Genomic DNA, 22,471 nt, shown 5'->3' on the forward strand with positions numbered 1-22,471 from the left:
CCCCCCCAGCTCACCCTTCTCACAGCATGGCGCCCTCCCCCAGACCCCCTCAGACTCCCTTAGACCCCCCCAGCTCACCCTTCTCACAGCATGGCGCCCTCCCCCAGACCCCCTCAGACTCCCTTAGACCCCCCAGCTCACCCTTCTCACAGCATGGCGCCCTCCCCCAGACCCCCTCAGACTCCCTTAGACCCCCCAGCTCACCCTTCTCACAGCATGGCGCCCTCCCCCAGACCCCCTCAGACTCCCTTAGACCCCCCCAGCTCACCCTTCTCACAGCATGGCGCCCTCCCCCAGACCCCCTCAGACTCCCTTAGACCCCCCCAGCTCACCCTTCTCACAGCATGGCGCCCTCCCCCAGACCCCCTCAGACTCCCTTAGACCCCCCCAGCTCACCCTTCTCACAGCATGGCGCCCTCCCCCAGACCCCCTCAGACTCCCTTAGACCCCCCCAGCTCACCCTTCTCACAGCATGGCGCCCTCCCCCAGACCCCCTCAGACTCCCTTAGACCCCCCCAGCTCACCCTTCTCACAGCATGGCGCCCTCCCCCAGACCCCCTCAGACTCCCTTAGACCCCCCCAGCTCACCCTTCTCACAGCATGGCGCCCTCCCCCAGACCCCCTCAGACTCCCTTAGACCCCCCCAGCTCACCCTTCTCACAGCATGGCGCCCTCCCCCAGACCCCCTCAGACTCCCTTAGACCCCCCCAGCTCACCCTTCTCACAGCATGGCGCCCTCCCCCAGACCCCCTCAGACTCCCTTAGACCCCCCCAGCTCACCCTTCTCACAGCATGGCGCCCTCCCCCAGACCCCCTCAGACTCCCTTAGACCCCCCCAGCTCACCCTTCTCACAGCATGGCGCCCTCCCCCAGACCCCCTCAGACTCCCTTAGACCCCCCCAGCTCACCCTTCTCACAGCATGGCGCCCTCCCCCAGACCCCCTCAGACTCCCTTAGACCCCCCCAGCTCACCCTTCTCACAGCATGGCGCCCTCCCCCAGACCCCCTCAGACTCCCTTAGACCCCCCCAGCTCCCCCTTCTCACAGCATGGCGCCCTCCCCCAGACCCCCTCAGACTCCCTTAGACCCCCCCAGCTCACCCTTCTCACAGCATGGCGCCCTCCCCCAGACCCCCTCAGACTCCCTTAGACCCCCCCAGCTCACCCTTCTCACAGCATGGCGCCCTCCCCCAGACCCCCTCAGACTCCCTTAGACCCCCCAGCTCACCCTTCTCACAGCATGGCGCCCTCCCCCAGACCCCCTCAGACTCCCTTAGACCCCCCCAGCTCACCCTTCTCACAGCATGGCGCCCTCCCCCAGACCCCCTCAGACTCCCTTAGACCCCCCCAGCTCACCCTTCTCACAGCATGGAGCCCTCCCCCAGACCCCCTCAGACTCCCTTAGACCCCCCCAGCTCACCCTTCTCACAGCATGGCGCCCTCCCCCAGACCCCCTCAGACTCCCTTAGACCCCCCAGCTCACCCTTCTCACAGCATGGCGCCCTCCCCCAGACCCCCTCAGACTCCCTTAGACCCCCCCAGCTCACCCTTCTCACAGCATGGCGCCCTCCCCCAGACCCCCTCAGACTCCCTTAGACCCCCCCAGCTCACCCTTCTCACAGCATGGCGCCCTCCCCCAGACCCCCTCAGACTCCCTTAGACCCCCCAGCTCACCCTTCTCACAGCATGGCGCCCTCCCCCAGACCCCCTCAGACTCCCTTAGACCCCCCAGCTCACCCTTCTCACAGCATGGAGCCCTCCCCCAGACCCCCTCAGACTCCCTTAGACCCCCCAGCTCACCCTTCTCACAGCATGGCGCCCTCCCCCAGACCCCCTCAGACTCCCTTAGACCCCCCCAGCACACCCTTCTCACAGCATGGCGCCCTCCCCCAGACCCCCTCAGACTCCCTTAGACCCCCCCAGCTCACCCTTCTCACAGCATGGCGCCCTCCCCCAGACCCCCTCAGACTCCCTTAGACCCCCCAGCTCACCCTTCTCACAGCATGGAGCCCTCCCCCAGACCCCCTCAGACTCCCTTAGACCCCCCAGCTCACCCTTCTCACAGCATGGAGCCCTCCCCCAGACCCCCTCAGACTCCCTTAGACCCCCCAGCTCACCCTTCTCACAGCATGGCGCCCTCCCCCAGACCCCCTCAGACTCCCCCAGACCCCCCCAGCTCACCCTTCTCACAGCATGGCGCCCTCCCCCAGACCCCCTCAGACTCCCTTAGACCCCCCCAGCTCACCCTTCTCACAGCATGGCGCCCTCCCCCAGACCCCCTCAGACTCCCTTAGACCCCCCCAGCTCACCCTTCTCACAGCATGGAGCCCTCCCCCAGACCCCCTCAGACTCCCTTAGACCCCCCCAGCTCACCCTTCTCACAGCATGGCGCCCTCCCCCAGACCCCCTCAGACTCCCTTAGACCCCCCAGCTCACCCTTCTCACAGCATGGCGCCCTCCCCCAGACCCCCTCAGACTCCCTTAGACCCCCCCAGCTCACCCTTCTCACAGCATGGCGCCCTCCCCCAGACCCCCTCAGACTCCCTTAGACCCCCCCAGCTCACCCTTCTCACAGCATGGCGCCCTCCCCCAGACCCCCTCAGACTCCCTTAGACCCCCCAGCTCACCCTTCTCACAGCATGGCGCCCTCCCCCAGACCCCCTCAGACTCCCTTAGACCCCCCAGCTCACCCTTCTCACAGCATGGAGCCCTCCCCCAGACCCCCTCAGACTCCCTTAGACCCCCCAGCTCACCCTTCTCACAGCATGGCGCCCTCCCCCAGACCCCCTCAGACTCCCTTAGACCCCCCCAGCACACCCTTCTCACAGCATGGCGCCCTCCCCCAGACCCCCTCAGACTCCCTTAGACCCCCCCAGCTCACCCTTCTCACAGCATGGCGCCCTCCCCCAGACCCCCTCAGACTCCCTTAGACCCCCCAGCTCACCCTTCTCACAGCATGGAGCCCTCCCCCAGACCCCCTCAGACTCCCTTAGACCCCCCAGCTCACCCTTCTCACAGCATGGAGCCCTCCCCCAGACCCCCTCAGACTCCCTTAGACCCCCCAGCTCACCCTTCTCACAGCATGGCGCCCTCCCCCAGACCCCCTCAGACTCCCCCAGACCCCCCCAGCTCACCCTTCTCACAGCATGGCGCCCTCCCCCAGACCCCCTCAGACTCCCTTAGACCCCCCCAGCTCACCCTTCTCACAGCATGGCGCCCTCCCCCAGACCCCCTCAGACTCCCTTAGACCCCCCCAGCTCACCCTTCTCACAGCATGGCGCCCTCCCCCAGACCCCCTCAGACTCCCTTAGACCCCCCAGCTCACCCTTCTCACAGCATGGCGCCCTCCCCCAGACCCCCTCAGACTCCCTTAGACCCCCCAGCTCACCCTTCTCACAGCATGGCGCCCTCCCCCAGACCCCCTCAGACTCCCTTAGACCCCCCCAGCTCACCCTTCTCACAGCATGGCGCCCTCCCCCAGACCCCCTCAGACTCCCTTAGACCCCCCAGCTCACCCTTCTCACAGCATGGCGCCCTCCCCCAGACCCCCTCAGACTCCCTTAGACCCCCCCAGCTCACCCTTCTCACAGCATGGAGCCCTCCCCCAGACCCCCTCAGACTCCCTTAGACCCCCCAGCTCACCCTTCTCACAGCATGGCGCCCTCCCCCAGACCCCCTCAGACTCCCTTAGACCCCCCAGCTCACCCTTCTCACAGCATGGCGCCCTCCCCCAGACCCCCTCAGACTCCCTTAGACCCCCCAGCTCACCCTTCTCACAGCATGGCGCCCTCCCCCAGACCCCCTCAGACTCCCTTAGACCCCCCCAGCTCACCCTTCTCACAGCATGGCGCCCTCCCCCAGACCCCCTCAGACTCCCTTAGACCCCCCAGCTCACCCTTCTCACAGCTGGGCACGTCTCCACTCCAGGTTAGGTCCCACTGGCACATGAGGATCTCGGCCCCGGACAGCTGGTAACCGGGGTAACACTGGTAGGTCACCACGGTGCCGTGGACCAGGTCAGGGTGGGAGGTGCTCTTCCAGCCGCTGGTGATCTCAGGAAGCTCTGAGCATGTGTCGTTCCTAGGCACCTCTGGAGGAGGGAGGGGAAGATGGAGGGAGGGGGAGATGGAGGGAGGGGGAGATGGAGGGAGATGGAGGGAGGGAGATGGAGGGAGGGAGATGGAACCAGATAGAGGCAGTGGACGGGGGCTGTTAGTCATGGAGAAGAAGTGTTTTCTGTGCTAACACACCACTTTAAAACAGAGAGAATGTCGCAATCTTCACCAGCAGAGGATGGATGGTGGCACACGGGTGGAAACAGTGGTCATGACAAACAGTGGAGATCTTGTGCTGCATTCTGCATGTGAATTAGCTCTGGGTGTTTAAAGAGAATGCCAGCAATTTGCAATGATTACAGGCTTCTCAGTGTGCCAGAGGGAGAGAGGAGCATGGCAGGGCCCAGCCTCCTCTGCCCTCCTCCACGCTGTCTCCTGCTCACATACTCGGGGGTATGGCACTCCACTACCATGGGGGACAGGGACAAAGCACACCAGATAATTGTGTCTCTGTGTTCGATGTTTTATAATCCACTGCACCTGTGCTGTTGCCGAGAGAGATGTTAGAGGAAGAGGAAGAGAGTGAGAAAGAGAGAGACAGACAAAAGATAAAGCCCTGTTTTTCATCTGGTCTCCTGCCAGCTTGTCTGTGAGGAAGAGATCTCTTGATGTCATTAATCTCTCTCACACTGGGAACAGCAGCTCTGCTTGGAGTCTACAGTTCACTTCTGAAGGGCAAACCACCACCACCATCAGCTTTCCCTGAGTTGTTTTTTCGTCGACACAATTTATCATTAAAAAAACGAACTGTTTTGTTGATTTCAATATTTCACGTTGAGTGGAGCACGCCAGGATCATCGTGTGTGCAAATTATGTTTTTACCAAAAAAGTGGAGGACAAATCCGTTGTTGTATCCATAGATATTGGTGGCAGGGTCGGACTGGAACTGGATGGTGACATCAGCCATGGAGGTGTAGAGCCGGAAGCGAGGCCTCGAGCCACTATACTGGCCCAGGATGTTGGCCGTGAGATCGTCACCGTCGTAGAAGGTCAGCAGGTCATTCTTGCCCACATGAAGACTGCAAGAGACGGACACAAGACACACAAGTCCCTTCACAGGCGGGAAGTAACCAAGTACAAATACATTGTTACTGTACTTAAGTAGATTTCTCCGGTCTCAGTACTTTACTTCACTATTTATTTTACTTCTATTTACAACTTTTTTAATTTCACTCCTTAAATTATTTACACAATATCTGTACTTTCTCCTTCTTACATTTTAAAGCGAGGCTCATTACTTTAGTTTTAATCTGTGGCATGATTAATATAATTTCTTTTGTGCTGCTTTTCAAATTTCCTGGCTATCACGCACAGCAAATGTAAATGGGTCCGGCTATGTGTGATTATAATTTTATTTTATTTTTTTGTGTCCTGCTATGTGTGATTTTTTTTTACAAAACTTCAAAGGTTAAAAACATTTTTAAAGAAAGTTTTGGAAAAAAAAGTTCAAAAGGTTGATTTTTTTGTTTTCAAAAGAAGTTTCATTCTTTTTTTTGCATAATTGCTGAGGACTCTACAGTACTCTAATGTCCTCTGCTCTACTGGACTCAAATGTCCTCTGCTCTACTGGACTCTAATGTCCTCTGCTCTACTGGACTCTGATGTCCTCTGCTCTACTGGACTCTAATGTCCTCTGCTCTACTGGACTCTAATGTCCTCTGCTCTACTGGACTCTAATGTCCTCTGCTCTACTGGACTCTAATGTCCTCTGCTGTAGGCTTCTCTGTCCCCCTTCCTCCTCTCCTTTCACTTCACGTGTGGAAAAACCTTTTGAAGTTTAAAGAAGTTTGTAAAAAAAAAAGTTTTGAAAGGTTGAACAAATTAAAGTGAAAGATGTGTGTACTTTGGCCATCTCTGTTCAGGACTGAAGCACCTCCTCATTTATCTACCGCACGCACCTTTCATGATGAGAAACACACACTAAATAATTCAGAATTAATTTGATTCTACTCCGTCTTTCCTCCGTCTTGAATATGTCTTTGTGTGGTTATGATAAGGAACTCACAATTCCTCCGTCTAACACGTTTTCCTGTTGTGGAAATAATTGGGTAATGAGGTGCTGGTACACTGTAGTTGGGACCAGAGGAGATCCCTGGTCCCAGATTAACTTCAGAATGCATTAACCTTTCCAGACAAAGATTTGACAAAGAGTCATTGCCCTTTTTTCCTGGGGCAAAAGCAACGCCTGACCTTTACTCAGAGATGAAGGAGGAGGTGGGGGTGAGGGGGCTTAATGAGAGAATAAAGTTCTAGGCTTCAAGGGTGGAGATCTCTCCAGGCCTGACCCCCTGGACCTGGATGCAGGTGTGAGTGGAGATCTCTCCAGGCCTGACCCCCTGTACCTGGATGCAGGTGTGAGTGGAGCTCTCCAGGCCTGACCCCCTGTACCTGGATGCAGGTGTGAGTGGAGCTCTCCAGGCCTGACCCCCTGTACCTGGATGCAGGTGTGAGTGGAGCTCTCCAGGCCCGACCCCCTGCACCTGGATGCAGGTGTGAGTGGAGCTCTCCAGGCCAGCCTGTGAGTTGGAGAGCAGTTAGGACACAGAGGAGGGAGGAGGAGGGGGCCTAGTTCTCCCAGGGTGAGAGACATCCTCTTGTACCTCAGCTGTCTCCTGCATCCAGACCCACACATATTCAGTGTCCATGCTGCATTTACATGAGCGAGTGCACACGACTTCTGAGGATGGAAACCTGCAGGATTGACTTTTAAACGGTCATTAGGAGCTTGAACACCCACATCCATCTCCCCCTCCCTCCTTTCACACAGATTAATCCCCATGGTTGATTGTCTGCTAGTCACATGTTTAATGTATCACCCTCAAGCCTCACACTGGTTGGATGAGGAGGGTGTGGCTCACACAGCCCAGGCTCCCCTCTCTTTCCCTCTCTCCTTTTGTCTCTCTCATTCTCTCTCTCCTTTAGTCTATCTCTCACTCTTTCTCTTTTTCTCTATCTCTTTCCGTCTCATTTTCTCGCACTTTCTCCCTCGCTCTCTCTACGTGTCTCTCCCTTTATCCACCTCTCTCTACTTCTCTATCTCATATCTACCTGCTCTTCAAGAACCTCTTGAGGCTGAAGACCAACTGTTCATCTCTCCTTGCTCCACACCAGCTGACATGCGTGTGCTTGAACAGAGTACAGTCTGCTGCCCTGGCAACTCTGACTAAGGAGGACAGGGTGTAAACAGCCCAACATCAACAGAGAGAAAAATAGGGGATGAGAGAAGGAAAGTGAGGGTGAACAAGAGAGACAGAGAGAGAAAATGAGAGATAGAGAAGGAGAAAAATGAGAGAAAAAGAGAGAGAGGAAGAGAGAGAGACACAAATGGTGCAGTGTGCCAACCCAGTGTGCCCGTGGACAGATTTGAGCTTAACTACATCCCAGCTCTCTTCCTGAATACAAACAAGGCAGGGCAAAGACAGAGATGTGAAGCAGGGGAGGTGAACCCTGACAAAGTAGTCCCTCTGGTCAGTGGCACAGGAACAAATTAAACCTCCATCCTCTCAGACAACCCTGACACGAAGGCCCCAGATCGCCCCAGTGGGATGAAGCTACCAGGTTGGAGATGACAGCTTGACAAGGATCCGTTGACTGATTGGGGTTCGAGTCCACACATATCCCCCAGGACAGCAACACATATCCCCCAGGACAGCAACACTTATAGGACCTCTGTTTGTGATGTGATGCTTGAGTCTATTGTGTGTATGTGTGTGTGTACTGGGAACAGAGCCCTGGCTGCTGTTGCTGGCACCACTGGCACAAACCTTCTTACCCTCTCAGGTAACCCTGGTAACCCTGGCACACGCAGGAGTGGGAGAAGGGATGTGTGGTCATGTGAGGATGTGAGGTCATGTGAGGATGTTTTAACATTGTGCTGAGATCAGCACCTGAAGCCAGCACAAAGAAAGACTGGGCATTTATACTGCCACAAACACACACACACACATCTTTTCTACAAGTGCTCTGGAAATGGTGATGAGGGGGATCTGCCACAGACGCGGGTCTCTCCCTCCAGCTGAACAGGGGCACAGACTGTGTAAAAGCAGACTGTGTGTGACAGCAGACTGTGTGACAGCAGACTGTGTGTGACAGCAGACTGTGTGACAGCAGACTGTGTGTGACAGCAGACTGTGTGACAGCAGACTGTGTAAAAGCAGACTGTGTGTGACAGCAGACTGTGTGACAGCAGACTGTGTGACAGCAGACTGTGTAACAGCAGACTGTGTGACAGCAGACTGTGTGACAGCAGACTGTGTGACAGCAGACTGTGTGTGACAGCAGACTGTGTGACAGCAGACTGTGTGACAGCAGACTGTGTGACAGCAGACTGTGTGTGACAGCAGACTGTGTGACAGCAGACTGTGTAACAGCAGACTGTGTGTGACAGCAGACTGTGTAACAGCAGACTGTGTGACAGCAGACTGTGTGATAGCAGACTGTGTGACAGCAGACTGTGTAACAGCAGACTGTGTGTGACAGCAGACTGTGTGACAGCAGACTGTGTAACAGCAGACTGTGTGTGACAGCAGACTGTGTAACAGCAGACTGTGTGACAGCAGACTGTGTAACAGCAGACTGTGTGACAGCAGACTGTATGACAGAAGACTGTGTGACAGCAGACTGTGTAACAGCAGACTGTGTGACAGCATACTGTGTCAGACAGCAGACTGCGTGACAGCAGACTGTGTGTGACAGCAGACACCAACTAATGTTCCCCTCCCGTCTCTGAGAGGGAACAGCCGGGGAGAGGACCTTGGTGAGAGGGAGGGAAGAATTTACATAGAAAGTAATTACTACCACCTCCATCTCAGAGGGACTGGAAAAACTTGACTCTGATTTGAATACTGGCGCTCTGCCCAGGAGCGTCTTGGGTGGTCTGGATGGGAAGGAGGGAACCTGGGGACCTGGGGAGAGGGGTCCATCCCTCTTGCTCATTTACAATCTTAATTAGAAAATTGAGCAGGTCTTTGAAGGCCAGTGTTTTGGCCTGATTCCCTTTATTTCATGTATTTTTAAGGACTTGTGGATGGACCCGGCATTCACTACCAACATGTAATTCCCGGAGCCTCCAGAAGAGGTCTCTGTGGAGCTAGACTGCCGAGGTCACAGCAGAACCTCCTCCCCCTGCTCCTCATCCTGCTCCTCCTCCTCCCCCTGCTCCTCATCCTCCCCCTGCTCCTCATCCTCCGCCTCTCCCCCTGTTCATAGCACTGCGACGCAAGCAGGTGCGCAGCACATCACCTGCACTAACCCTAACCCTCTGCCCAGTTACACTCCATCACCTGCACTAACCCTAACCCTCTGCCCAGTTACACTCCATCCCCTGCACTAACCCTAACCCTCTGCCCAGTCACACTCTGTCTTAATGAGCACAGAGTCAGCCCTCCTGTTTGGCCTAAATTAATTAATCAGTCCTCATTATGTACACTGTTGCTCAGTAATTGCGAGTGCAGGCACAGTGCAGGCACGGTGATGAATGATAACGGAGGAGTGAAAGCATTCTCATTAACAAGAAGAGTGTGTGCCCACCCTTCTAATGAGCCCTCTCCCACCAGCTAGCACAGAGCACTCACACACATGTAAACATACACACACTCATATACACTAAGACAGGCAGACTTCTTCCAGATGGATGAGTCCTGGGTGAGGCTGAGGTCTGGACAGATGGATGAGTCCTGGGTGAGGCTGAGGTCTGGGCAGATGGATGAGTCCTGGGTGAGGCTGAGGTCTGGGCAGATGGATGAGTCCTGGGTGAGGCTGAGGTCTGGACAGATGGATGAGTCCTGGGTGAGGCTGAGGTCTGGGCAGATGGATGAGTCCTGGGTGAGGCTGAGGTCTGGGCAGATGGATGAGTCCTGGGTGAGGCTGAGGTCTGGACAGATGGATGAGTCCTGGGTGAGGCTGAGGTCTGGGCAGATGGATGAGTCCTGGGTGAGGCTGAGGTCTGGGCAGATGGATGAGTCCTGGGTGAGGCTGAGGTCTGGGCAGATGGATGAGTCCTGGGTGAGGCTGAGGTCTGGGCAGATGGATGAGTCCTGGGTGAGGCTGAGGTCTGGACAGATGGATGAGTGACGGGTGAGGCTGAGGTCTGGACAGATGGATGAGTCCTGGGTGAGGCTGAGGTCTGGGCAGATGGATGAGTCCTGGGTGAGGCTGAGGTCTGGGCAGATGGATGAGTCCTGGGTGAGGCTGAGGTCTGGACAGATGGGGATGCTTCTCAGGCCGGACCTGGCTCTGAGCAGCTGAACACACACCAAGCTTACAGCTAACCTCAAAGACTGTGCCACAAAGGTTGTGCTGCCCAGCATTCTAAACAAATCTTTACTAAACAGAAGTTGGATCAAAGCTGTCAAAACCAAGTTTCTCTCCATTTCCTGTTTGGCCTCAGGTGTATCAGGTGGTTCAGCCCTGATCTCTAGATCAAGCGTGGATAAGCTCTGTCTCCAAATAGAATATTTGGCATTTGGTTGTAACACCCGGCCCACAAGCCCTGATGTGTGATGTAGGACGTGTCTGTCGCTGGCTCAGTCCTGATATCGTCCCTCCATCTGGACCTCTCCTCTGATGTGCCTGACTGATAATGTCCCATATGCCATTTGACAAATCACAGAGTTTGGGGCAAGAGTCTAGCTCTGCCTAGCAGGAGCACGCTGGGAGGGACTGACCCTGAGAGCTTCATCATCTGCTAGAGAAGCAAATCTCCCTCCCTCCCTCCCTCCCTCCCTCCCTCCCTCCCTCCCTCCCTCCCTCCCTCCCTCCCTCCCTCCCTCCCTCCCTCCCTCCCTCCCTCCCTCCCTCCCTCCCTCCCTCCCTCCCTCCCTCCGATGGAGTCATGCCCAGGAGATCCCTGGTCTAACTTTCTAAACAACCTTCACCCACTTCATCAATACGTTTATTTACATCAGAGAAATGCCCCAACAGCAGGTCTGCTGCAGCCCATCCTACTGCAGCCCGTCCTGCTGCAGCCCGTCCTGCTGCAGCCCATCCTGTCGCAGCCCGTCCTGCCTTGCCCTCCTGACCTCCAGTACCCACTCCCTTTAGGCACTGTCCACCACAACATGACCTGGATCAGAACAGCAGGCCACCACCAAGTAGACTCCTAATCTGCTGAGGACTACATACAGAACTGTGTACAAGCCTAAGGCACAAATACATATTTTTTTAAGTAAAGCAAAAATGCTTTTTGAAAACATGAAATTAAAAGACTTCAACCAAAATCTTCTCAACATTGCACTTCAATACTGCTGCACAAATACAGAAGACAAGATAGAGAGAAAAAGAAAGAGATGGAAAGGGAGAGAAATAAAGAGAGAAAGAAGGAAAGAGAGAGAGATCCAAATGAAGGGGTACAAGAGACTATTACAGGTGCAGCTAGAAGCACTTGTGTGTGTGTGTGGCGTGTGTGGCATGTGTGTGGTGTGTGTGTGATGTGTGCATGGTGTGTGTGTGGCGTGTGTGTGGTGTGCATGTGTGTGTGTCTGTGTTCACGCGTGCCTGGTGAATGAAGACTTTTGAGAGGTTTGGATAAGTGTGTCAGAGTGGTCTCACTAGCAGAGCATGTTCATCTGAAGCGCTGCTCTGAGACACACAGGGATGGATGGCCTTCTAGATGCACTGCTGAATAATCAATGTACCTGGAGCAAGGGATCTCATCTCTTTTGCCACCCTAATGCTGTCCCCTATCAGTGGCTCTGTTTTGTGACATCTGAACATGCTTTGTGACGTGTGTGTGTATGTGTGCGTGTGTGTGTGTATGTGTGCAGGTGTGTGTAGGTGTGTGTGTATGGGTTAGCTTGAGGGTTAGCTGGGTTAGCTTGAGGGTTAGCTTGAGGGTTAGCTGGGTTAGCTTGAGGGTTAGCTGGGTTAGCTTGAGGGTTAGCTGGGTTAGCTGGGTTAGCTGGGTTAGCTTGAGGGTTAGCTGGGTTAGATTGAGGGTTAGCTGGGTTAGCTTGAGGGTTAGCTGGGTTAGCTAGGTTAGCTTGAGGGTTAGCTGGGTTAGATTGAGGGTTAGCTGGGTTAGCTTGAGGGTTAGCTGGGTTAGCTAGGTTAGCTTGAGGGTTAGCTGGGTTATATTGAGGGTTAGCTAGGTTAGCTGGGTTAGCTTGAGGGTTAGCTAGGTTAGATTGAGGGTTAGCTAGGTTAGCTTGAGGGTTAGCTAGGTTAGATTGAGGGTTAGCTGGGTTAGCTTGAGGGTTAGCTGGGTTAGCTTGAGGGTTAGCTGGGTTAGCTAGGTTAGCTCTGCCTGCAGACACTCACACTTGTATGTCCAGCAGGATCCTCTTGTCCTCCTCCACGTGGACGCCCCAGATGCAGTCCTGGCCCCTGTCGTACGCCTCGGGCCAGTTAGGAGACAACACCACCCCGGCAGAGTCCGTCATCTCCCCGCTGCACACAGCTGGGACACACACACACTTTTATATACACTGTATGTCAAATGTCAAAAACTGTTGCCAGATTTATCCACAGATTCATAATTATTGATAATAATGATGTGTGGTTAATTTTATAGTGTGCTCAAAATTAAAACGTTAAAGTTTTGAGTGACAGTGTTTCTTTTCAGCAGAATACCACTCATCAGGATCACTGCTCTTTGAAAGTGGAAGTGGTTGAGAAAGACTTCTGTTGACCATTTAAAAGCTGCTATTTAATGCTGGGAAGCACTGTTGCCCTAACCCTGAGGAGCAGAAATTAAATATTTTCACTTCTGCCTTCGCAAGAATTTCTTTCAGTTTAATTCAAATAGATGTGTGGTGGAGCCAGGTACAAAGGACAGAGATAAAGGACGTAGAGGATGGAAGGATTCAAGGTCAGTGTATTTGAAAGAGAGAAAGACAGAGAGAGAGAGAGACAGAAAGAGAGAGACACTCAGAGAGAGGCAGGCTTCTGTAGAGCTTGAAGACAACCCATCTATTTGAATCAGTTGTGTTTGAAGAGTGAACATCTAAATCATACAGGGCAGTGGGTCCCCAGGACCAGGGTTGAGAACCACTGCTCTACAGAGATGAGAGATGTGGACCTACAGAGATGAGAGATGACAGAACTGGCCCCACCTCTGCAGGCTGGGTTAGGGTTAGGGTGAGACAGAGAGATGTGGCCCCACCTCTGCAGGCTGGGTTAGGGTTAGGGTGAGACAGAGAGATGTGGCCCCACCTCTGCAGGCTGGGTTAGGGTTAGGGTGAGACAGAGAGATGTGGCCCCACCTCTGCAGGCTGGGTTAGGGTTAGGGTGATACAGAGAGATGTGGCCCCACCTCTGCAGGCTGGGTTAGGGTTAGGGTGAGACAGAGAGATGTGGCCCCACCTCTGCAGGCTGGGTTAGGGTTAGGGTGATACAGAGAGATGTGGCCCCACCTCTGCAGGCTGGGTTAGGGTTAGGGTGATACAGAGAGATGTGGCCCCACCTCTGCAGGCTGGGTTAGGGTTAGGGTGAGACAGAGAGATGTGGCCCCACCTCTGCAGGCTGGGTTAGGGTTAGGGTGATACAGAGAGATGTGGCCCCACCTCTGCAGGCTGGGTTAGGGTTAGGGTGATACAGAGAGATGTGGCCCCACCTCTGCAGGCTGGCTCGGTCTCGTTCCACTGGGGGTTCTGGACGTCGACACACTCAATGCTGATGGAGCCCTGCTCCAGGGTGTAGCCCGGGTCGCACGCAAACTCCACCACGGCCCCCACCCCAAACCCTGGGTCGCTGCTGCTGAAGTTACCGTACTTCACAAACGGGCTGTAGCACGTCCCTTTAGCGAACGCTGGAGGATGCAAACAAACCTGATTATTATTCAGGACGCATATCGACAATAGACACATTCGATTAGAGAAACAGATACTTTAACAGATACTTTATTCATCCGCTCAGGTAAATTGCTGAAAGCTGCTGCAACATGCTTCCGCTAGTGCAACGCCCAGAAATCGAATGTAGTATTCTAATATTATAAATATTTGAAAGGTTTAGTATTGAGTTTGGTCCAGAGCTGTCCTGAGGGTCCATGACGTACCCTCGTATCTGACGGCTGCACCCGTGGAGGTGACTGTCCCGTCAGTGGTGAACTCCAGGAACAGGTGTCGTCCAGTGCTGACCACGCCCTCGCTGGGGAGGTACTCCACCTCGTAGGAGTCGTACACCGGGGGGGAGTCAATGTTGTTCCCGTTCTTAATCAGCAGCCTAAAACACAGACAGGAACAACAAAAAGTGGATTTGATTTCCACTTTTCATGTTCAGCACTTGGAGGGACAGTTGTTGTATGACTTGCTATATAAATAAAGTTTGCTTGAATGAAATGGAGTAGTTGACTGAGCCGGCTTGGCTCACTGCGCACACACACACACACACACACACACATCATGCACACACATCATGCACACACACAACATGCACACACATTCATGTCATAATTGGGTGTAATAACCCTGTGATATCGTTTCCAACTCCACAGCCAGCAGCTTCATTAAACAGTTTGTTACCACAGCCCTGAAACACTGTCACCACGGCGCAAAAATGTCATTAAGTCTCTCCTCCCTCAGTCAAAAGGGCCCCTGTAGTCCCTCAATAACTTAGCATGGAGGGAAGTTACTGGTAATGATTTAAAATGACATAAAGCTGTGTCAATTCCATCCCCCAATCACATAAGGTCTGAGTGCCTGAGTAGTAGTAAGGATTAGGAGTCTAAGAGCAGGTATAAGTCTGTCCTACCTGAGACACCGTCAGGTATAAGGTGCACCCTGTCATCTTATCCAGCTGACAACAGATTAGCAACTCATTAAAAAGATACCTTGAAGCCCCACCACAACACAGCTCCCACACACACAGACCTACCACACACACTCACCTATAACACCATGCACGCACACACACACAGAGCAACACATAGGGACACACACACCTGTCGTCGTCTTCGGCCAGAGCCACCTTCTCAAAGTGCACATGCAGTCTGTGGTCGGGGGGGCCTCCAGCACCCAGTGACACGTTAAGTTGTTGCTGTAGTTGCCGGGGAAACCAGGGGAGACGATGCGTCCAAAAGTGGCATTCTTGATCATCCCTCCACAGGAAGCTGGAGGGAGGAGAGCAGGAGGAGGAGAGCAGGAGGAGGAGAGCAGGGGAAGAGCAGGGGAAGGAGAGCAGGGGGAGGAGAGCAGGGGGAGGAGAGCAGGGGGAGGAGAGCAGGGGGAGGAGAGCAGGGGGAGGAGAGCAGGGGGAGGAGAGCAGGGGGAGGAGAGCAGGGGGAGGAGAGCAGGGGGAGGAGAGCAGGGGGAGGAGAGCAGGGGGAGGAGAGCAGGGGGAGGAGAGCAGGGGGAGGAGAGCAGGGGGAGGAGAGCAGGGGGAGGAGAGCAGGGTTGGGGGAACACAGAGGAGGAAGGCATTACAGCTATTCTCTGCTGTTTGTAATCAGAGACTAACAGACATGGACCACTGGCTCCCTCAGTCCAACAATCTAACACAGGTCAGAGGACTCACTGTGAAACCCATCTTGGGACCCAGAACAAATAAAGTTTAATGAAAGGAAAACAAACACTATTATAGTCTTACAAAGGCAAGGGCCCGTGAAAGAGACTCATTGACCGACAAAGGTGAACTCCACAGAGCACACAAAGAACTCCACATTCACTTTTACATTAAAGTATGCACTTTTACGTTAGTCTGAAACCACTTGAATGGTTGGGACAAGATAGAGGCTGTAAGGAGGCAGGGTAGAGGTTGTATAGAGGGTTTATAGGGGCTGAGAGAGGCCAGGTGGAGCTGGGTTGGGGAGAGCGTCTTTGGGTTAGGAGCAGGGCGTCTCTTACCTAGACAGCGGGGCTCCCGCCCGCTCCAGTACGGGCTGGTGGCGTTACGGCAGGACAGCACGGCCGCACCCTGCAGCTGGTACCCCGTCACACACTGGAAGAACGCCTCACCCCCCGCATGCAGGTGACTCACTGATACATCCCCATTAGCTGGCTCCTTGGGGGAGGGACAGCTCAGCTCAAACACTGGGAGAGAGAGAGTGAGAGAGAGTGAGTGAGAGAGAGTGAGTGAGTGAGAGAGTGAGAGAGTGTAACAAACAAAACAGAGAATTACTTCAAACAAAAGACTTAAAGAGTAAGAGATCCTCAATGATCCGTTCAACATTAAATCAGTTGTTACACTGTGGTGACACCCTAAATCAAATACTTAACTGAATCAATTACATCAGTATTTCCTCCACATTGTTCAGTATGCAGTGACTGGGTCAAGCACTGAGGTTTCTACTTCTCAACTTGGGCAGTACATATTCAACTCCAGTTGTTACACTTAATCACAGTTTAAAAGTACATCTGCTTATAGGCTGTGGCGAGTTTGCTGTTGCTTACGAAGAATTGGTGTGCTGTGCCTGTTCAAGCGAGAACTGGTCTTTCACGGTGCAGGACCAAGTCAAACACCGCGAGAAAACTACAGATCTTTTAAGGATTAGATTTCTCGGCATAAAGCGATTGTGCAGAGAGGAACTGCCTGCGTAGAAGTTGTCAAAGAGCAGCGAACCCAGAGCAGCAAGATGAATGTGTTTCAAGCGGCCCCGTGTCCCTGCTTCTAGTGAAGCTACACGGGATGTATGGTAGCAATCATTAGCTCCCCTGGATGATGGATTGAGCTAACCATGTTGGTAATGGGGGCTATAAAACAGACCTTTCTGCCTGTCTGAGCTAGGTCCACTCTGCTCTCCCTAGTCCACGCTCACCAACACTAGCGCAGGCAAAGTATCCGGATATCTTTCACTATCGCCACAACGCTTTTTCGTTCTAAAACAAAGTCTACATTTATCATATTAGCCAGTCGGAATCATTGCTAGGCCCGCAGCACTGGAGCCAGGAGTGAAGGTTTTTACTGCAGACCGCCCACTGCTCTGCGTGTTTTAGTCAAGTCATGAATATGATTTGGGGAACAATGGGGGTGGAAATGAGCTGCTGGGTTGTGTCAACAAGCAGGTGGAAACGTTTCACACAACACTCTCCGTCTCCAACTCCCTCCTGCCCGCTGTCGCTTTCAACCAGCGCAGGGTCTCCCCACCCACAAGCGCAGGGGCGGAGCGAAGGGTTGATGTCGGCGGTTGCCACGGTGCCTGACGGGGTACGCAGTGATTGAACGCGGGAGCATTAGACTGTCGATACATAAACAGTTAAGCATTTTGAAAACCCATTCAGACGATATAATCACCACCTTTTAAATCCCTCTCTCCTGATGGCTGAATATGAAAATCGACTTTAAAGCGCGGCAGTTTTATAGTCTGCTGCCGCCGATATGAGGCATTAGGGAAGAGTACACTTTAGAGGCAGTTTGATAGCAGTCCTCCCTGGCTGACAGAAGACATTTGGATATTAGTGCTGAGTGCAGAGGAAGCTCGTGCCCAGCAATCCAACTCCCGTAGACCCACCGACCCAGCGCTGGTGTGTACGGAGAGCAGGGAGGGTTTTCATACACGTTGATGTTTTTTTCTCTTCGCATCGGGTGATTAGGCCTCTTGATCTGCGTGGTAGGCCGACCGCGTAGGAAATCATGTCGTTTCTTTAACGCTATACAAGTGGTTAGACGGCTGTGTTGCAGTGAGCATTTGCAGCAACAACAGCTGTGATTTATTACTGTAGGTCCTCGTAAACCAGTACATAAGTCTCCAGACTGTAATAAGGCTTTACATCACCATTGCACCTGGCTCAGTGTATCATCAACTGTTGAAGGGGAAAACAACACAGGTAAACAGACACCCACGCAGAACTACACCGTGTCCACCTGCAACTGAACAGAACAGGCACAATGCATGTTTTGCTGCATATGTGGACCATGAAACTGCTTCTAATATGGAGCGATGTGTGGATGGATGGACAGATATGGATCAATGGATAGATGGATATAGATGGATGGATATAGAGGGATGATGAGGGCTGAATGGGCAGATGACTACTGTATCTGCCACAGTGTTCTCTGTAACCTTTCATAAATGGTATTTTAAGGGCGTTCTCAACGTGCTTTAGGAGAACATGTGAAAGTAGACATGTGCAGGAGCTGTTTAAAAACCGAAACACAAACGTAAATGTCATGTTGTCGATATATTGAAACATGAGTCCCACTGGAGGCCCTAAAGCCAGCAGACTGACTGCCTGACTGTTCTAATCGGATGAATCAGGTGATTCTTCCTAACGAAGCTGCTCCAAAGTCAATCACTGAGATGGCTCTGGGAGGCCTGTCGCCCGAGGTCATCCATTCAGTTCCTAGTTTATCTCTGGCTCCACTGAGCCTAGTTATCGCTATTATTCTACCACCTTCCTCCATCTCCACCCAGATTGTGTGGTTGGGGGGTGCCGTGGGCAAAAAAGTAATGTGTGGAGCCAATCCCCTGAGAATTAAATTACATGGCGGCCTTCATTCCGTTGTACATGGTAGTGGGCCATAAAGTCTGATTGTTTTGCTATTACAAGTAATGACTCCACAGCCAGCCCAGCCAGGCAGATTAGCTGCTGGTAGGACCTGGGGGAACAGATGCTCTGCTAATGTCCTGACTTACACAAGCCGGGCAGAGGGATGGGAGAGGAGGAGGAGAGGAGGAGGTGGAGAAGGAGCAGGAGGTGGAGGAGGAGCATGATAAACTGGCCTGTTCTCCAAAGTTATTTCACCTCAATAGCTCATTTATTGACCAGTTGACCAATGGAATTGAGTGTTTAACCACATCAATATCAACCCAACCTAGCAGCCCTGTGGTCAACCACTGTCTAGTTGACTCAAGACCAACTGAATACCTTTTTTGCAGAGACATTTTTACTGATCTTGGTTTAGCAGTAATGTTTCACAGAGATAGACTCACATTCAGTAGCTTTACAATCAGAGTCATTCTCTGGTAGTTTGCCGTACAAACAAACACTCAAATACTGTTTACTCACTCGTGTGTGAGAGTGTGTGTGTGAGTGTGTGTGAGTGTGTTTGCTGCCTCATGTTTAATATAGAGGACATGCTGTCGGTGGTGATAATACTGTATATGTCCAAATTCCCTGTTCACACTTCGGCCATTAAATCATTTCTTTGTTTGCGTGTTTTCCTGGGTTTGTGTTGGGGAAGATTCGTCCTTCTCAGTCCTGGTGTCATCCATGAGAACAATAACTGCAGAAGTGGAGGGAGCTGTTCCTCAGCAGAGAGGAGGCTGGGGTAAAGAAGGAGTATCCACAGACAGAGAATCACTCCCAGCAGCAGCTCTGCTGTTGGTGGAGCCTAGCCATCCATCACCCTGTCAGTACAGCCAGAGCATGCGCTTTAGCAGGTATTAATTACCCAGAGCTGAAATCTATCTTTCTACAGATCTGTCACTTTCTCCACGCCTGTCCCAGACCATTTGTCACACCCCATTATACAGGACAAGGTGATATTGCTCGTAGCATGGAGATGAACACAATTGAAATATCTCAAGCAATCTAACTGATAGCCTTTGAAATCTGTAGGAAAAAGCAAAAGTAAGTGTCATGCTTCTAGTGAGTGGCAGATCTGATATGAAATGATTAAACAGAAGCATCCTACATGATCTAAATGCCCTTCACAGTTGGGAGTTTGTGACCATTCAAAATCAGACCATTAATACAGAGTTAATGATATTCAGCATGACTGAGAGCAAAGAGCTGCATTAACGTTCAGCAATTGAGAATAATTTTTAAAAAGCACTTTCATTCAGCTGCTTATATGGTTGGTGAATATGTGCAGTTATATTCCTAAACTCAAACATCCTTCCAGGCTTATACTCGCTGCATTAGTCTGTATAATGTGACAGCGAGCATTACTTTAATGTACTGACACCTTCTCCACATCCACACAGCAGCAGCATCCTGCAGCTGGACCATATCTCTTCACTCCGCCATTACACTTGATATCAATTACAGTGAATGGAAAATCCCTGGCATCGAATCAGACACAAAGCCTTGCCGCTCAGGATGCCTTCAGCCTGCGTTGTGTTCCCTGTCTCCCTGACGCCACACAAACAGGGATCCCTGCTAGGGGAAGTGGGGATGTGGGGACTTTATTCTCAGCTCAGCGTGAGGGGACAAATCCCTGGCTGCTGAGCCAAGGGAGGATGGGAGGAGGTGGGATGTGAGGCAGCAGGGCTGGGATGTGAGGCAGCAGGGCTGGGATGTGAGGCAGCAGGGCTGGGATGTGAGGCAGCAGGGCTGGGATGTGAGGCAGCAGGGCTGGGATGTGAGGCAGCAGGGCTGGGATGTGAGGCAGCAGGGCTGGGATGTGAGGCAGTAGGGCTGGGATGTGAGGCAGCAGGGCTGGGATGTGAGGCAGCAGGGCTGGGATGTGAGGCAGCAGGGCTGGGATGTGAGGCAGCAGGGCTGGGATGTGAGGCTCTGGTCGACCCCCAGAGACACTTCTCTTCCTCAGAGGCAGAGCAGACTGGTAGACGCGTGCCAAGTCATTTACGGAGCACAGCTTTTGTTTAATTGTCACGATGCTTGTTTACAGGGCCGGGTGTCATTCCCACCTGCCAAATGAGAGGAGGCGGAGGCTGGGAATGTCAGATGCCGTGTGCTGCGGCTGATGAACTGAGAGTAGATACAGAGATGCTCACAAGAGCACGACAGCGGGTCACCTAGCCACCACTCATGTCGAAGTCGATATTTGATACAGGAACAAAAACCGTCTCTCCCTCTCCTTCCCAAGTGTTGGATCACTGCCCACCTGTTCAGACAGGTCTGTTTTCAGTCTCCAGGGCACAGCTAATGGGCTCCTATTTCTTTGTGATTATTGAGAGACAAACATCTTTAATGTTTGCTTTCCCCTCTGCTAAGCAGCATTGTGTGCTGCCCGTCCATTGGAGTTCACCTCCTTCACCAGCATTAAAAGTGAAACTAGGAGGAGTGCAGTGAAGCTGAGAAGAGAGACCAGCGCTGAAGACACTCTGCTTCATCACAGAGCTGAGTGGAGAGACCAGCACTGGACACACTCTGCTTCATCACAGAGCTGAGAGGAGAGACCAGCGCTGGAGACACTCTGCTTCATCACAGAGCTGAGAAGAGAGACCAGCGCTGGAGACACTCTGCTTCATCACAGAGCTGAGAGGAGAGACCAGCGCTGGAGACACTCTGCTTCATCACAGAGCTGAGAGGAGAGACCAGCACTGGACACACTCTGCTTCATCACAGAGCTGAGAAGAGAGACCAGCGCTGAAGACACTCTGCTTCATCACAGAGCTGAGAGGAGAGACCAGCACTGGACACACTCTGCTTCATCACAGAGCTGAGAGGAGAGACCAGCACTGGACACACTCTGCTTCATCACAGAGCTGAGTGGAGAGACCAGCTCTGAAGACACTCTGCTTCGTCAGAGAGCTGCTTGGGAGGTCTGGGTTTCCCTCCACCGTACACAAACTGAAAGAACAATATGACGGGGGCACGGAAATGTCACACTCTAAAAGCTATTCTCGTTCCACTATGTTTTCTCAGTCCAGTCCATGTTGACCCGTGCAGCTTGTGTGGAAAGCAGAATGACCACTCTACAAAAAACGAAGCTTTTCTAGTGTTCAGAGGAACACAGGAACAACGTCCGCAGAGTGTTGTTGATCCATTAGAGCCCTCATCAGACCCCTGAGGGGGCCCTATTTGGCCCTTTCACCCTCACACCTCCACCCTCTCCATCCCTGCTCCACCCTCTGCATCCCTGCTCCACCCTCTCCATCCCTGCTCCACCCACTCCTTCTCTCTGTCCTCTGGTGCTGCACCCCCCCCCCCCTTCCCCCCCAGCCTGCTGGCAGCACACACACCCAGACATTCAACAGGGCCAACATTCTAGTCCATAGAAATGGCTAAAGGCTTTTTACAAGGTGTGCTGTCAGGTGTTGCCTACAGCAGCAGCAGTGTTTATAGACACAGCATCAGATGGAAGATGTTTTGACATTGTTCAAACCCTCCTATCAAGAACAGCTCCATTCCAATAAAAACACATGTTTGTCAAATTGACAGGGTAAAAAATCTACTGGGGTGTAAATGTTATTTGTCGTCTGTCAAGAGTCTTTCCAATCAGTTCAAAAGTGTGTGCAGCGGAGGCCACTCTGCTGGATCTCCCCATTTAGCTTCACAAGTGGAAGAAGCAGAGATGAGGGCAAGAAGCTGGGGCTGTGCTCACCAGGAACTCCAGAGCTGGGCAGGAATGTGCTATTCCTGTTCAAGCCTGTCATAGTTCATTAATTTTGAGACAAAAGGAATTTGCCAGAATGCCGTGTTGTTTTTTCCCCTCTTTCTCTGGGTTGTCACATGAATAGCAGTGGTGTGATGAGGAAAAAATTCAGCTGACAGCTCTGGAAATGTCTATAAGCACAATACTTCTCTGTGTAATTACATAGTTGGATGACAGCGCTTGTCAGTTTTTAGGTTTACA

General features: G+C 52.7%; 1 protein-coding gene across 1 annotated transcript in view; it reads right to left on the reverse strand.

The window, feature by feature from the left end:
• LOC146287607 (seizure protein 6-like) overlaps positions 1-22,471 on the reverse strand; it is a 75,022-nt gene that overhangs the window by 5,211 nt on the left and 47,340 nt on the right. The window contains 8 exon segments of the mRNA XM_084698678.1: positions 3,895-4,089; positions 4,937-5,133; positions 12,371-12,509; positions 13,665-13,859; positions 14,106-14,272; positions 14,991-15,051; positions 15,054-15,158; positions 15,892-16,077. Coding sequence (XP_084554804.1) covers positions 3,895-4,089; positions 4,937-5,133; positions 12,371-12,509; positions 13,665-13,859; positions 14,106-14,272; positions 14,991-15,051; positions 15,054-15,158; positions 15,892-16,077 — 1,245 coding nt within the window.

The sequence above is a fragment of the Hypomesus nipponensis genome, chromosome 5 (genome assembly GCF_054491055.1).
Source record: "Hypomesus nipponensis isolate SF chromosome 5, ASM5449105v1, whole genome shotgun sequence".
In the NCBI taxonomy this organism is placed as follows: Eukaryota; Metazoa; Chordata; class Actinopteri; order Osmeriformes; family Osmeridae; genus Hypomesus; species Hypomesus nipponensis.